At 34.8% G+C, this 18,061-nt stretch overlaps 1 protein-coding gene across 2 annotated transcripts in view; it reads right to left on the reverse strand.

Moving 5' to 3' along the window:
* The window catches only part of SNX13 (sorting nexin 13), a 155,149-nt gene that overhangs the window by 107,036 nt on the left and 30,052 nt on the right, over positions 1-18,061 (reverse strand). For both annotated transcript variants that reach the window (XM_024127474.3, XM_024127470.2), the window contains 2 exons: positions 4,823-4,935; positions 611-713 (listed from right to left, as the gene is read on the reverse strand). In XM_024127474.3, coding sequence (XP_023983242.2) covers positions 611-713; positions 4,823-4,935 — 216 coding nt within the window. Of the gene's footprint in view, positions 1-610; positions 714-4,822; positions 4,936-18,061 lie in introns of those variants that run through there.

Consider the following 18,061-nt stretch of genomic DNA (forward strand, 5'->3'; position numbering starts at 1 on the left):
AATTGTAAAATTCAGTTACTGGCATCAACTCCAGACCATTTGCCTCTCTTCATACAAGACAAACCACCCTAATCCCACAATAATAATAGAAGGCAATGAGAATCTGAAGCCTACTTCTAGTACACAATTCCAATTTTATTTCTAGAGTATGATATTGAAAAAAAAGAATAGAAAAATAGGAATATGAAAGATAATATAAAATTGGACTTGAGTTATGAAAATTATAGAAACTGCAGAGCCTAATCGCAAGCTCTATTTTTCAAGTGAGTTAAAGAAAAAGTGCCCATTTTCCTCCCTCTGGTTCCTATGCATTTATTTCATTCAAAACAGTATATTCATTGACATTTCCACAAGTCATACACATGATGCATTGAAATTCTAAGTTAAGACAGCAGGAAAAGACCCCAAATTTCTATCTTTTCCTCAAATTTGCATTCTCACCTTTAACATCTAACATGCATTTTATAAGCCTGATCAGATAGTCTCTCATAAATTTATAGTGAGCATTAGTGAATTATAGGAAAATCTGCCAAGCCATATAAAGATGATCACATTATCATCACTGCATGCAGCAGGACTTTAAGGTTTCACATTCCTTTACCCTTCTTACCTTAGGAATCCCCGTTGATGTTGGAGGAAGAAATGAGTGTTCACACTGCTCTAGGTACTTCTCTGAGTTTGTTTTTCCAAAGAGGAGAGTAACCACAAAACCCCTGAAAGAAATTTAATTATAGATACAAAAACAAAACTTCACTACAATTTAACACATCTATTTATTACCAAATATATTTTTCACATTTAATTGATGGCTTACCATTCACTAAAAAGTCAGTTTGTGACTTTGGCGAGGCAAGGAATTGACAGATTTTGTTAAGTTCTGAAGTTTAAAACAACTATAAACATTTTGTGAATTTATACAATAATGCCTTTACGAGTTTTCATCCAATATACTTCATAAAGAATCTCAGGCAACATTTTCAAACTTTAGGAAAATAAACCTTCATTAAATAAGTAGGCAAGCTAATAACCAAAGACAAAGACAAATGAGATGTACATCTATAGCTATGCAACACATTTCTATAATTCTGTTAGCTAATTAAAGCGAGATATAACTTACCACTATGAATACAGAATAAACAAAGGCTATACAAGAAAAAAAAGATCCAGTTTACGATTTGTTTAAAATAAGACTGGAATTTAAAAAAAGAAATATAAATATATTCCCAAAAGTTAATTATTTTTAAAACAATTATGGAGTCAAGGTAAGATAAATACTGGTTTAGAATACTTTGTATTGACTAAATGCTATCAGTATTTCCTACATTTAAAGTTTACCAAATAAATCTGAGCACTACTAAGTAGATAGGAAATCCATAAAAGAGTATTAAATTTTAATTTTATAATGATTTACAGTAATCTTACAACGATTGAAAGAGTGTAGCTGGGGACTTCCCTGGTGGCGCAGTGGTTAAGAATCCATCTGCCGATGCAGGGGACACGGTTCGATCCCTGGTCCAGGAAGCTCCCACATGCCGCGGAGCAACTAAGCCCGTGTGCCAGAACTACTGAACCCGCATGACACAACTACTGAAGCCTGTGTGCCCTAGAGCCCGTGCTCCACAACAAAAGAAGCCACTGCAATGAGAAGCCCACACACTGCAATGAAGAGTAGCCCCCGCTCACCACAACTAGAGAAAGCCCATGTGCAGCAACGAAGACCCAACACTGACGGACGGACGGAAGGAAGGAAGGAAGGGTGCAGTGACAAGAAGGGAACAGTTAAAAATTAAACACAGTCAGCCTTAGCTATTGAAAGGAAGATTCTCAAGGTCCTCTGCTTTTTGTGGCTATCTGCCATTTCACCACTCTTCAGTACAGGCACCACAAAAGCAAGGAGGAGGGTGGAGAAACAGATAAAGTCAAATCAACTCATGTCATCAATTCTGTTTCTGTTTCTTTTTGAAAAGGCTGGCCTCAGAATTACCAGTAAATTTCACATATCTGTGTTGTATCTGACATTATTAAGAATCAAGTTGGTCTTGTATTTCAGTTTTACCTAGCTGTAAGCATATTTAGACACAATAAAATGCTGATATTAAGTTAGCAATGCATTTCTAAAAACATTATCATAAAATAAACCGATAAAATGTTCACCTTTGCCCACAGTGTGACAGTAGAAAAGTAAGCTAAGGAATAGTATGATATCAGAAAGAACCTAATTAATAGCTTCAGCCTTGAGGTTTAAGTAAAAACAGGTGCTACAAATGATTGCATAACCAAACAAACATAACGGAATGCCATTAAATGACTCATATCAGTATTGAAGGTATCCCAAAATAACAACCAAAAAAATAAAAATAAACACCAAAATTCAAAAAACCAAAAACCAAAAACTTCTGAGTGGTTTTCTTTCCAAAGGGTTTCTTTATATTAGAAAATAAGGGATTACCTTTGACCACAAGCAAAATATATACATCATCAACACTGTATACAGGTAAACTGCAGAGCTCAAAAACTTAAGTTTTACTAGCCAAAAAAAAAGATAGTTTCCATAAGAAAATGTATTAATTCCTCTCTGACTTGCATTTTAACTAGGAAAGAGAACAAAAACAAATCTTTAAAACTTACACAACAAAAACAAAAAAACACTGAAACTAAGAAATGATTTTTAGTTATATGAAATATAACTACTTTGAGATTGATATATAAAAGCCTATTTTTGCCCTTAAAATTCATAAGGCACTAAACTATATTAAGCTACATTAAAGAAAGGACAATCATTCTTCATAATTAGAGCCAAAATTAGAAAGATTTTTGACTCAGGAATTGTGATACTCACTGACTGTAACTGAGTAACCTGGGAATGCTTAATTAACTAATCCTCTGAGATGATTCTGGGATGCTTGTCAGTATATAAATTGAAGTCCCCTTACTGTGGCACTATATTTCCTGACATCAGTAGTCTGGAACAGAATAACAAATCAATTTATGACATAACATGAACTTGGAATTTCAGATCCTTCCATGTGACTTAATATTATCTTAAGAGTTTTTAGTGGCCCTTCCACACCTACCAATATCCCAACTTATCTAAAAAATTTCACAGAACTTTACAAATATCCAAAAACTTTCTTGAAATTATTCCTTAATAAATTAGCAGACTCAAAAAGGGAACAACAAAGGTTCCTGGGACTTCTAAATGAATGGACTCGTCACCCTTTTCCCTTTCCCAAATTTTATATGGAGCAGTTGAGTCTAAGAGAAATGATTCTCACCCCTCTACCTTCATCTGTAATGCTCCAATTTCTTCCCTTTCTGAAGCATTGTAAAATATTCTGAAATTCTTCCTCACTTTTGCCAAAGGCTTATTCAATTAGTGAAATAAAATAAATCTTTCCTTTGTGAGAGAAACATCTCCTCAATTTCCTTTCCAATCAATAAAAGCAGCCATGACCTTGTGGGGGAGTGGTGCAACCATGCAGCTCTGGCCTTAATTTGTGACTAAAGAATGTAACTTAGGAAGCCCAAATGGCTGCAGATCTGTAAGTCTTCAATCATCTTTATAATCAATAAAGATATTCAGAGCTCCATTTATCTGATTCCTATGGCTTATTTCTTAAATGTCTCAGTATATAATACCATATCCAAGCAATTATAAGGAAAATATTAAATCTAATATAAAATACAGTTTTATGAATAGTCCTTGATGTAGCTTCCCAGTTAAATTAATTCTCACTTGTTCAACAATCAGTGGGTGACCTCCCTATAAAATGGTTACACATGACTTTCAAACTCATAACCTGGAAAATGTGACAGGTGGTAGATATATTTAGAAGCCATCCCTTCAGTGTCTTATACAGTCTCTCTCAGGCCACAGTTTATATATGCTATTCAATTCAGCTAAGTCCTCTAAACCTATAGGCTCAAACAATTCCTCCAAATATTTGGGGTCTCAAAAGATTTTTTTGAAAGAACTCATAGGTATTCACTGCACAAATAATTACATAAATGTATTATACATATACACAAATACACATATATTATACATACACACATAAACATTAACAACAAAATGCTCATTTCAGCTAAACTACCTTGTTCAGAGTATCTAAGTAGCAAGCATCTCTCTTGTTTATACATTTTCTTACATATAATTCATATCTGATACCAAACGTTCTACATAGGAAGCTGTACTAAATCATGACTGATACCTCTCCTGTAAAGTTTTATCAACTCAAGGTAAAGCATAAACACCGTAAACCAAATAACCATGAAGAGAAAACGGCAAAATCAGTTGTTGGAATTTTCTAGAACAAAATGACAGCATTCACTAAGGGAAATAATTAACACATTAACATTAACATAATAATTAACATTAGTGTCTGAAGTCTAATCAATGAAACAGTATCTTCTAGTCTGTAAAACTTGATGTGTCATCTCAATTTAACTTATTTATCTTATTATTATAATAGATAAGGAAATTTCAACCTTAAAGGGGAAATAACACCAAAAGGAATAAAAAAATCTTTAAAAACTTTTACACAAAAAAGTTTATATCATCAGAAACTGAAATTTATTTTTGAAGATGATGACCCACATTGCTGGTACAAATCATAACCATCGTTTTTATTTCTATAGGTATCTTAATTTTACTATTTTTAACTTTGGTAAAAACAATTTGCAAAAATAGCATTCACAAATAAATCATACTGCCATTTCTCATGATCATTTTTTTTTCTTATTGAGGTCTCATGGTCATTTGTTTCCATTTTGAACAACTGAACATGACATGAACTATAAAATTATCATTGAGAATACTTACCCACCCACAAAGCAGAGGATATAAAATGCCAAATAAAATATTACAAAGGGTCCAAACGTTATTAGAGAAAGGACAATGCCAAGGCTTCCCCATCCCCATATGGACAGACTGGTCTGAAATAAAGCAGGAAAAAAAATCTTTTTAATAAATAAATAATTTTCCATAGGAACTAGAAAAGAACCAACAAAACTTTTACATAGTTTATGTTTCTCCTTTTAAGCATTCATGGTATTGTTTCAGTAATTTTAAAAATATTTACTTTTGAAAGTGTTAAGTACATTCTTAGAAATTTATCTCCCAGAAACAATATACAAAATCTGTACGTAGAAACAAATTTATAGCATATCAGCAATGATTTAAAAAAACAATCTACTGGCAATATAAATGAACAAATTACATAAATTGTTGAATGACATGAAAAGTGATAAAGTATTTATAATAAAAACATTTATACATTTATATATGCAAAAGCATGTATGAAAGCTTAAGTAGACAACAGATTGTACTTGTTTATATTTCATCTTAAAACTACAGCATGAGACTTCTTAAAAATTAAAATTTCAAGGTAAAAAACCTATGTCTCACTAAAAATTATACTTTTATTTCCTCAAATTGTGTGTAGAAATTTGTAAAATTATAACTGTACAACTTCCAACTTCCCGTTACCAAAATTTACGAGTTCAACCATCTCTAAAAATTCTCCATCCTATTTCCCTATTTCGTTTAGAATTATACTGTATTATCTATTAAAAATACTCCTTTTGTTGAAGGCAAACTGGATTTTAGCAATTTAAGTCATTATGAAATAAATAAATGTATTCAGTTCAACAAGTTCCTATATCCATTTGCCTTGTGCTGTGAGGTATACAAAGGATGCATTTGTCCCACTCCTACCATCAAGAAGCCCAGAGAAGAATGTCTTACAGGAATGAAACAATTAGACACTGAACCAAAAGAAAATAATAGAAAGCATTATAAGATGCTAAACTGAACGAACTTAATGACCACAAAACTATGGAATAGACAATAAGTGCTATGGACTATGAGAGAAAGCACAGTTTTACTTATTTATTCATTCATTCATTCATTCACCAGTCACTGACTGCTTCCTATGTGCTGTAAGTTCAAAGTGCTGGGGATATCACAAGGAATAAAATATACCCTCATAAATCTACGTTTTAGTAAGGGAAGAACAACAAGCACACCCTCATGAATTTACATACCTTCTTAAGTTTACATTCCAGAAGAGGAAAAAAGACATAAATAAGTAAATATATATCAGATGGGGATAAATGCTATAGAGAAAAATAAAGCAATTGTATGTGGTTGATCTAAGAAGCTTTCCATGATTAAGTGACACATGAACAGAAATCTTAGATAAGATTTAAGGAAAATTTATAATAGTCTTCCTACCCCCAAATAATATTTTTCCATTTATTCATATCTTCTATGTCCTTCAGTGAAGGGTCTTTTTTTAATTTCTCCTATATAAGGCCTACACAACTCTTGTTCATTTGTATTTTTATTACCTTTTTTCCTCATCCTGGCCACATCTTTTTAACCAGAGGACAGAATGCCTACTGATGTTTCTACTCTGCCTTCATGATCTCCTCCTTGAATCAGCTGGGGATACTATTGCACCTATAGAAGTGGTCTCCCCTGACTTCTTTCCCAGAGCTGAAAGTAGGCCATGGTGGTTTAGAATAAAGTACAGAACATTTCAGTCCCTCTGACGATAGTTCTGCTGAACATCCAGTACCTGATCCACACTAGTACTGCAAGATGGCCAACTATAAAAAACAGATGCTATTTCCCAAGATTCATTCAAAACCTTTTCCACTGACTTTCCTGAAAAGAATTCTTCCAAACTCTCAGGAAAGCTCAGACCAGACTATGACCCAGATACTTTATCCAGCCTACCTTCTTCAATGATATTTGACCTAATATAAGCAATATTACTCTTTACAAAGTTATATTTATGCTTGCTAGCCATTTTTCATAGCTAAACAACTTACTGTTTAAGGATCTATTCAGAGGTTTGAACAATGAAATCAAGCAAAATGGCTATCTCTGGAGATAAAGGAAAGAAGGGAGCATGCAACTGGAGGACAACACACAGGGGGCTTCTCAAATACTCAATACTCTAATGTTCTATAATTTTTAACCAGGTATTTGCTCTAAACTGTATAAATGTGTTATGGCTCCAACTGTTTGACTATCAATTAAAGAAATTTAAAAATTAAATTTTCAGGGCTTCCCTGGTGGCGCAGTGGTTGCGCGTCCGCCTGCCGATGCAGGGGAACCGGGTTCGCGCCCCGGTCTGGGAGGATCCCACATGCCGCGGAGCGGCTGGGCCCGTGAGCCATGGCCGCTGAGCCTGCGCGTCCGGAGCCTGTGCTCCGCAACGGGAGAGGCCACAACAGAGGAAGGCCCGCATACCACAAAAAAAAAAAAAAATTAAATTTTCAAAAAAGCATCACAATTATATAATGTGGGAAAGATTATTAACTCAATTATTTAACATGGGGAGATGCTCAATTGTCTAAAAACTCAAATTATCAGAATCTTACAAGTCTCTTCTTACTCATTTGAAAATGGCAGCAAAAATCATCAAAAAACAAACTCTTATTCATTCAACAAATATTTGTGAATAGCTACGTGCCAGATGCTAGTGATTTAACAGTGAACAAAAGAGACATTACTGTCACATGAAAAAACAAAAATCTATGGAGAAGAACCTTCCCTTAATTAAGTTTGAGAGGAATTTCTATATTCCAGGGACTAATAAAATTAAACATTTCTAATCAAGCAAGTCAGGTGCTCATTTGTTTTGTGGTTAATCTCATAACTTCAAATGTTAAACTATTCAATGAAATACCAGAATAGAGAACTGTCCAAAATTAAGAAAGTTTCATGTTATATTTAGTGTTCCCATTTACATATTTGGCTAATATTACAATCTTAACTGGTGAGATTAAGAAGAACATTTGATCTAAAACCATTTAAAATTTTTGAGTTCTAATTATTTCCTAAGATGATACAGGATGATAAAATTTAGAAAAATTTTGAACTTCATCAGAAACCTTTTACAAATTCAGAATGGAAGCCGAAAAATATAAATAAATCCACTTCACAGTGATTTACATTAAAATAATACTTGATATGTTACTATTTTCTTCTCCAAACACAATAAACAACACTGAAATATCCATGTGTCTGGTTCCCTAAAATCACCGACACACCAACTGTGAGATGGAAGAAACCTTCATGATCATCTACTGCAGTACTTCTCGGACTTTAAGAATCTTAAATGCAGGTTCTTAAAATGCAGATTCTGATCCATTATATCTGGGGTGAGCTCTGTGATACTTCTATTTCTAATAAGCTACCAGAACTGTTCAGAACTAAGGACAATTATATATTTATAATTCTCCTAAATTAGCCTCTAGGTCCACAAAACCTGACAATTCCAGAACCCAAAACCTCTGAAAATCAAAATTGTACCAAGTATTCTACATACCTATCTCATTTACTCCTCAGAACAACTTATGAAGTAATCAAGAAGGTAATACAGCATAGTGCTCAAAAAATATGAACCCTGGAGTGAAACTATCTGAGTGCAAATCTCACCTTTACTATTTATTAGCTGTGTAACCACTCCACGCCTTCATTTCCTCACCTACGTTACGTGGTTTTTTGGGGAGTAAATAAGCCCATGGTCTAGTGGTCAAGTTTAGCTTAATCGTTATTATTATCCCTAGTTTAACAACACAGAAAGTAAAATACTGAGAAGTTTTTTTTTAAAATGGCCCTAGGTCACACAGTTAGTATGAGAGTGGGATTTGATCCTATTCAAATCCTGACTCCTTAATGAACCTTAAAATCTGTCAGCTGACAACTGCCTGAAATTAAAACTCACAATAAGAAAAAAATGTCAAAATCATAAATGAGTGCTTTCTTTTATTTAAATATTCATCATCTTAATATGCCTCCCAAGAAATTAGTCAGAACACTACTTGTAATGAATGTAATAAATTCCTGGTTTGAGTATCAAGTACATAAATATAAAGTATAATTTTTATTAGACAGTTTATCTATAAATAATGAAAATAATTTCAGTTTCAAAGGATATCAATTTTATTAGCATGCCCTGGTTCTTACATGTGTCAGTTTGGCCTTGAGCAGAGGGACACACAAAGACATTAAAAAATGACTCCTGCTGCCAAGATGCTTAAAAGCGAGAAGTGACAATGTAAAAAATCTTAAATGCCTCCTGATAGTAGAAAGCAAATGGAAATAATTTACATTGTGATACTTTATGCCTATCAATTCATACTACCATTTATCTCATTTCATCCTCATCACAGACTTTTACTGGGTTGGCCAAAAGGTTCGTTCAGTTTTTCCCATAAGATGGCTCCAGTAGCACTTAGCTGTCTTCAACTTCATTTGAAACAATTTTGTTAGATTGTATGTGACAGCTGTCCTATCAGTGTGCATTTTCAAAAAAGACTTACAAAAATTGGTGAATTTTTGTGTAGCCATTTTAATATTGAAGATGGAAGAAAAAAAGCAACATTTCCGGCATATTATGTTTTATTATTTCAAGAAAGGTAAAAACACAACTGAAACGCAAATAAAGATTTGTGCAGTGTATGGAGAAAGTGCTGTGACTGACTGAATGGGTCAAAAGTGGTTTGCAGTTTCGTGCTGGAGATTTCTCAGTGGACAATGCTCCATGGTTGGGTAGACCAGTTGAAGTGGACAGTGATCAAGACATTAAGTGAGAACAATCAACATTATACCATGTGGGAGATAGCTGGCACACTCAAAATATCCAAATCAAGCACTGAAAATCATTTGCACCAGCTTGGTTATGTTAATTGCTTTGATGTTTGGGTGCCACTAAGTTAAGTGAAAGAAAACTTCTAACCGTATTTCTCCATGCGATTCTCTACTTGAACGTAATGAAAATGTTCCGTTTTTAAAACAAATTGTGACGGGCGATGAAAAGTGGATACTGTACAATAATGTGGAACAGAAGAGATCGTGGGGCAAGTGAAATGAACCACCACCAACCACACTAAAGGCCGGGTCTTCATCCAAAGAAGACGATGTTATGTATATGGAGGGAGTGGAAGGGAGTCCTCTATTACGAGCTCCTTCCAGAAAACCAAATGATTAATTCCAACAACTACTGCTCCCAGTTAGACAACCTGAAAGGAGCATTTGATGAAAAGCATCCAGAATCAGTCAACAGAAAACGCATAATCTTCCATGAGGATAAACGCAAGACTGCATGTTTCTTTGATGACCAGGCAAAAACTGTTACGGCTTGGCTGGGAAGTTCTGATTCATCTGCCCCTTCAGATTTCCATTTATTTAGATCTTTACAAAATTCTCTTAATGGAAAAAATTTCAATTCCATTTATTTAGATCTTTACAAAATTCTCCTAATGGAAAAAATTTCAATTCCCTGGAAGACTGTAAAAGGCACCTGGAACAGTTCTTTGCTCAGAAAGATAAAAAGTTTTGGAAGACAGAATTATGAAGTTGCCTGGAAAATGGCAGAACATAGTGGAACAAAAGGGTGAATACGCTGTTCAATAAAGTTCTTGGTGAAAATGAAAAATGTGTCTTTTTACTTAAAAACCGAAGGCACTTTCTGGACACCCCAAGATGATAGGAAAGGTAGCAGAATACAGTACTAAAAACACAGAATCAGAAATTACAGGTTCCAGTTTGCCACTAATGTTCTGTGTAACCACTGCAAAATCACTAACCACTCTTTGATCCAGAATTCACACTAGCACAATGAAGGAGCTGAGCTGTGAGACCATCTCTCAAGTCAAGTCTATCTACAGCAGACTGATTAAGTAACTTGGATGCAGAGCTAGGCATAGACTCTCCTGGCTACGTGTGGAGACTGGGGCTAAGTGCAAACAGCTATTTTATATATTAATAGATCACATGAAGAACAGATTGTCAGAGCTCCCAGAGAACGGACCTTGGACTCTCATAAGAGTCTTTACTAGAGTGAGTCAGCCACTCTCAGTTATATTCACCTGATATGTCTCAACACATTACATGGCATAGGGCAGCCAGATAGGGCTGAAAATCTTAAAGCTGATATTACTTCAGTGCCAACTTGGATCAGAGAAATTATATAAAAGAATTCAAGAACAAAAACAAGTACCCATAAGAAGAGTCGCCTTATTGAAACTACAGACTGTTTTCCTTCCACCTTATTCCACCTATAATAAATTGGAAGTTCTTCTCCAAGTAATTTCAATAGAATGTGCTCCTGACACAGAACTTTGGCTCATTCAACATTACATAATAATTTAACCAAGGCCTGCTACAAAGAAGCTGCTCACTAAATATGGAACTAATTAATTAATTTACTAACTAGAGAAATTAAATAAGGGAGGGAATGGAAAGAGAAGGTAGGGGAGAAAAGAGAGAAAAGGGCAAGAAAAGGAAAAGGGGAAGGAAAAGTGAAAAAGAAAAGAACGCTAAATTGAAGTCCTGCCCCTCACTCCCACCTTAGGACTTTAGGCAGAGTTATACATTCCTACCAGCACAACCCGCACCAAGCCCCCAACCTCCAAAAAAAAAAAAAACCAATCTCCCAAGAGCTTGGTCCTTTTTCTCCCATAGGACTGATGTACAGAAGTAACATACTTTTGACTGTCTCAACATACCCTACACATCAGCCTACATCACGACTTCCCTTTCAGGGAGGCAGCCACGGAGAGGCAGCCACACAGGGATTATCAGTACATTTAGCTAAGTTGGTCCCCAAACCCCTCTTTTCATAGTCCTGGGACATGGAAATAAAGATCCTCTTCCACTCACGTGTATTTAAGATACCTAGCATATCCTTGTGAGGATGATTAAAGACTAGCACGATAATCGGTGCACATTTTCAATCCAGCTGTTGAGCCAGGAGGGATAGAGGGCCTTGTCTCCAAGATGGCTAACTGCCCAGCTGGCAAAGATAATGGCCACTGGATACCTGTGGAGATTATCCTCTCTCTCTCAACTAGGGGTGCCCAGAATAATTAGGTTATATACACACATATACACCAGCCCCATGTATTTTTAGTTCTTTGGTAACAGAACCCTCTCCCTTAAAACAGAAATCTATTGTTCAACTTTTATATACTTTCAAGAATTAATTATGTACACATGTAGGTAACTACTTTAACAAACCCTTTAATGTTTTATTAGAGCAGTAGTTATAAAAGATCATAGACTACTGCATAATTAGGACTCCTAGCATCCAATGATGAAGAAAATACAAGAAAACAAAAAAAGCTACAATTATTTCAGTGTTTTTTAAACTAGATACCATCAATTACAAAATAACTATACAGTCTGAAACAACAGCAGGTACATTCATATGCACTTGTTTTTTTCAGGATACAAACTAAGTTAGGCTGCACAACCCCTCCCCAGTCCACAGCCCATTCATTGGGGATCAATGGAATTAAGAGTCTAAAAGAAATTACAGTACTGAAAAAACAAAGGACTGTATTTACTGAATGCTTTCCCTTATAAAGAATAATAAAAGTATTTAAAATGGGGATGGAGCAGTATAGCAAAGAACAGTCCTGACAGGCTTCTAGTAGACTCAAAGCCTCCAACTGCAAAACCACGTTAACAAGGTTTCCTGAATTTCCAATAAAAGGTCCAGTAGATACACAAAGCTGAAATAAATTAATCAAAGGTGTTTTTTTAGAAGCTGTATTTTTCTAGTTATACATAATGTTTTTGTGCCTTAATAATAAATAACTGCAGGACTTCCCTGGTGGCGCAGTGGATAAGAATCTGCCTGCCAATGCAGGGGACAGAGGTTCGATCCCTGGTCTCGGAAGATCCCACATGACGCGGAGCCAACTAAGCCCAAGTGCCACAACTACTGAGCCTGCGCTCTAGAGCCCATGAGCCACAACTACCAAGCCCGCATGCTGCAACTACTGAAGCCCGTGCACCTAGAGCCTGTGGTCCACAGCAAGAGAAGCCACGGCAATGAGAAGCCCACGCAGCGCAACAAAGAGTAGCCCCCGCTCTCCACAACTAAAAGCCCGTGCACAGCAAAGAAGACCCAGCCCAGCCAAAAATAAATAAAAAATAAACTAAAATTAAAATAATAATTTTAAAAACTGCAAAAAAATCATAGTAAAGACTTTTTAAAACAAACGTTTAACCTAGATGGATGGGATAGGGAGGATGGGAGGGAGATGCAAGAGGGAGAGATCTCGGGATATATGTATATGTATAGCTGATTCACTTTGTTATAAAGCAGAAACTAACACACCATTGTAAAGCAATTATACTCCAATAAAGATGTTTTTAAAAAAAGAGAGAAATAAAATAGATTATTTTCCTTATAAATGTTTCCATTTGACAGATAAATGTCAATTTTTAATTTACATATATATCAGTCTCATTCCTAAACAAATACATATGTATGTATACATGTATATATAGATAACATACAAAAAGTAAAAGTATTCCCTTAAAAATAACTGATTAAAGCAAAATTTTTAAAGCTACCAAAGAATAAGACAGCTACATTTCTAATTATGTGAACTAAAAGAATCCATCAAGATATCAGAAAAAAAATACCAATCCTGGGCATTTTGAACAAATTTTTTTGTATCAGCATACTTACCCTGATTATTTTTTTAATTCAATAACATACCAGTAGAAGAAAGCATGTATAGCTATCACTCATCTAAGAAAGGGAAGGTGAGAGTTATAAATTTATAAACATTTGCTTATTTTTTTTAAATATAAGGATATACAGAATTTTTTTTAAATGACGATCTAAGGAATGGAGAAAATGGGGTAAAGAGGACAGGGATAAGAACTAGACACTCTGAAAATACCTTGCTCTGTAAATCTGACTTTGTATCAGTATAAATATTTTACATATAAAAAGAAGTTCAAAAGCAATCTCTAAAATTCAAAAGCAAAGTGAAATTTAAAAATCTAACTGAATATATTAACAATGTGGAATAACCACACAGAGAAAGCAAATCAACTGATTTTACAATATAGTAATTTTACTATGAATCATTGCTTCAGTAAAAAATAGTGTTGATAGTTCCACTAAAACGAACTAGGGCTGTTGGAGGAATGGCTGATTCCAAGTCTGGAGCAGGAATTGAGTTTAAGATGGGCCTGGAACACTTTGCCATACCAGAAAGCTACCAAAGATTACTAAGAATATGTCAACACTCAGCAGACAACCTGAAGAGGCTTCACCTGGCTAAAGATGGAATCTAACACTAACAACTGCAATGTATTGGAGCACTTCAAATATTTGAGTTAGTTCATGAAATCATAGAAAGATTTTTAAATTTCATTGATCACCTTTGAAGGGTTCTAAAGAACCAGCTCTTTTTGAAAAGTGGTAGAGAATTAGGCATTTATCAGGGTAATCACAGAGTTGATGAAAAATCGGTTTCTCTTTAAGGAAAAAATCCATATAAGAAGAAGAAATGACAGAATATTGCCATTGCAATCCCTAACATATTTAGGCATTTACCAGTCTAACACGTGCAAGGGAGGGATGGGGGGGCAGAGAGAGAGGATAAAAGAGAGAGCGAGAGAGAGAATATGAACCAGACACTACATGCCTCTTGAAATAAAAATACACATCGCCATCTATCACAGAGTTTTGTGGGGCTGGGGTGGGGGGACTCGAACCTGAATCTGACTGAGGAAAAGCAGAAGACCGAGAAAATGTTACATCATGGAGATGAACTTAGCAAAATTCAGACTGTGAGAAACACTAAAGGGCAAAAGACCCAAGTCCTTCAACAAATAAAGGGCAAAGGGAAAAAAAAATAAAGAGGAGGGAAGAGGAAGGTTAAGGAGAACCTGTGGGTTAAAACTGCAATATGTAGAGCTTATTCAACTTGATTTTAACAAAAATACAGTGGAAAAAGGAGAAGAATGAGGAGAGAAAGAAGGAAGAGAATACTGGGTAATTCTAAACATCTTCTGAATATTTAATGACATTAACAAGTTACTGCTTATCTTTTAGCTTAAATAATGAATGGTACCAGCTATTATAACAAAAAGAACCCTTATGTTTTAGAGATGCATGATTAAATATTTAAAGATGAAATCACGTATCTGGAATATGCTTCAAAATAATTCTGAAAGTGGACAGTAGAGGAAAAGTGAAAAAGGATATAGACAAAATACAATTAGCCATGAGTTGGTAAATGCCTAAACTGGGCGTGACAGAGGAAGTTCATTATACTAATCCTTCTACTTGTAATGTTCAAAATTTTTCACTAAAAACATTTTTTAAAACACACACAATAATCACAAAATTCACTTACATAATAATTGCACTTGCATTTCTTAAGGAACCAATGCAGGAAATAAACAGCGCACAAACATGCTACATGTTCACAGCCCAGAGAATTAAACTGGGATTAAAAATTTCCTGTGACTAGTTGATAGTAGAGCAATATACACTTGGCTAGTCAATTAAGAAAAAGATTCTTTTAAATATGGAACTACTGTGAGTAATGAGTTTTAATATCCTATTTTATGTGTGGGTTATGTATTTATTTTATATAAGAACTACTGCCTTTCAAAATAATTATTTGGAGGGTTTACACTGATCCTATAATAATTAGATAACCATGTATTAGGCCTTAGTTATACAAAGATGAATCAGGCAGTTTCTGCCCTCAAAATGCTCATAAACTAAAAAGGTAAAATACACATGTAATGATAACACAAATGTGGTAAGTGCCATAATAAAAAGTTACAAAGTGTTTGGGAATACAAAAAAGATAAATCCTCCAGAGCTTAAACAGTATTGACACTCCTTTAAAATTGGTTTCCAAAGGCAGTTTTGCAGTTGAACAAGAAAAATCAATCTCTTTTCTTTTCAGTTACCCACTTATTTCCATCAAAATGGTATTACCCAAAATTAATTACTCACTTGATTTACTAAAGTTTTGGTAATTTCCAAAAATAAAAATTCCAAGTGAACAAAGATTCACAACTGCTAACGCTACATAAGAGTGTGCCACAGGGGAAGTAATCTTTCATTCAAAAGTAGGACAGAGAATATCATTTGTTTACTGAACTTTTAAGCTCAAGGCTATTTATACTTTTATGTGTAAATGTATTTAAAGATTCCATTTATAAATGGCAAAAAGTAAGTTGTGAGAGATAAATGCACTATTCAAGAGTTTCCAAAAACTACACATAACCAAATACAATCTTTTCAACAAATGGTGCTGTCACAGACATCCACAAAGAAAAAAATTAATCTAAGACACGGATCTTATACCTTTCACAAAAATTAACTCAAAATGGACACAGACCTAAATATAAAACATAAAACTATAAAACTCCAGAAGAAAACTTAAGAGAAAACCTAGACAACTTTGGGCATGGTGATGCATTTTTAGATATAACACCAGACACAATCCATGAAAAAAATAACTGATAAGCTGGACTTCATTAAAATTAGAAGCTTCTCTGCACTTTCCTTTTAATTTTGTTATAAATCTAAAATTGCTCTTTTAAAAAAGTCTTTTAAAAAACTACATATAATCACAAATACAAGATGATTTTACAACAGGAGAGAATGATAACAAGACAGCACCAGTCATGAATTATAATAAACTGATACACCATCATAGTCATTATCAGTGCACAAAAGTATGAAACTCAATCGTCAAACTGCTCAAAATTCATTCAACTTTATTAAAATGTAAAGAAACCTATTTTTACATAATGTTAAAATTAACTATTTAGGGGCTTCCCTGGTGGCGCAGTGGTTAAGAATCCACCTGCCAATGCAGGGGACGCGGGTTCGAGCCTTGGTCCGGGCAGATCCCACATGCCATGGAGCAACTAAGCCGATGCGCCACAACTACTGAGCCTATGCTCTAGAGCCCACGAGCCACAACTACTGAAGCCCGCAAACCTAGAGCCCCTGCTCCGCAACAAGAGAAGCCACCGCAATGAGAAGCCCACACACCGCAACAGAGTAGCCCACACACCGCAACAAAGAGTAGCCCCCGCTCTCTGCAACTAGAGAAAGCCCGTGTGCAGCAACGAAGACCCAATGCAGCCAAAAATTTTAAAAAATAAAATAAATAAATTTTTTTTAAATGTGTCTTTTAAAAAAAAATTTAACTACTTAGATTCATTTCATAGATTTCATAATCTCTCATCTGAGAACAGGAAACAAGAGGTCAACATCTCTGATACAGAAAACCTAAGAGAAACTATAAACATACACAAAATATGTATCATGTAATCAAGGAAAACTGTTTGATGATCAGAATTTTAGTTGACATAATACATTAGCACATACTTCAACTACCTCCACCTAGACTCCCCTCCTCCCAAAGAAAATCACACTGTCTTTATTCAGGATACCTAGTGTATGAATTCCTCATAATCTACTCTAGTGTGGTCAAAAGCCAATTAGATCAAGAATCAACAATCAAATTCTAACATTTTGTGGCACAGTTTTTTAAATATAATTTTTACTTGTGAGATCTAATTTTTAAACAAATGGAATTTATTTACAAGGGAAAGCTGTTGCTAAAAGAACATGCGCACTCAAAACTATGAAAGTTCCACTTGCAGGAATCATTACTTTTCCCTCCCATGGAGAACAAACAGAAAATCCAAAGGTCACTTCCAACATATCTCCCTGATTTTCCTATGGAATGAGGAGATTGTCTATAAAAATTCTTTGACTCAACAAAAATAAATAAATACAGTAAGCCCTAACAAATTATACTTTGAGTACATTCAGTAAATCAGGTGTTCAGAACTTGAAACCCACCAAGTGACAAAAACATTATCATTCATGTGGGTTACATTCTGGTGGCAAAACTCCAAAGCTGGGTGTGGGGATGGGGGTGGGTGTGTGTGTTTAATTTTGTACTTAAATATGTATGATAAAATAATAGAAAAATATCCTCCCTAACTAAACACTCCAGTTGCAAATCACTGATCATGGTGCCCAGGATCAAAACCGCAGCAAATAAGGAACTGAAAATAGGGAGGATTCATTACCAGAATACTTAGTGCAGATGGGATAGGAGTCAGCCCATCTGATTTCATGACCCTTTATTACTCAATCGTCCAAATCAAGAGATTAAGCCTGTCTCCTTTTCCACTACAGTCTTCTGAGGCTTCCAAGTCAAGTTTCCTCTCTTACCCTACTATACAATA

Source organism: Physeter macrocephalus, chromosome 5, assembly GCF_002837175.3.
Source record: "Physeter macrocephalus isolate SW-GA chromosome 5, ASM283717v5, whole genome shotgun sequence".
Classification (NCBI taxonomy): domain Eukaryota; kingdom Metazoa; phylum Chordata; class Mammalia; order Artiodactyla; family Physeteridae; genus Physeter; species Physeter macrocephalus.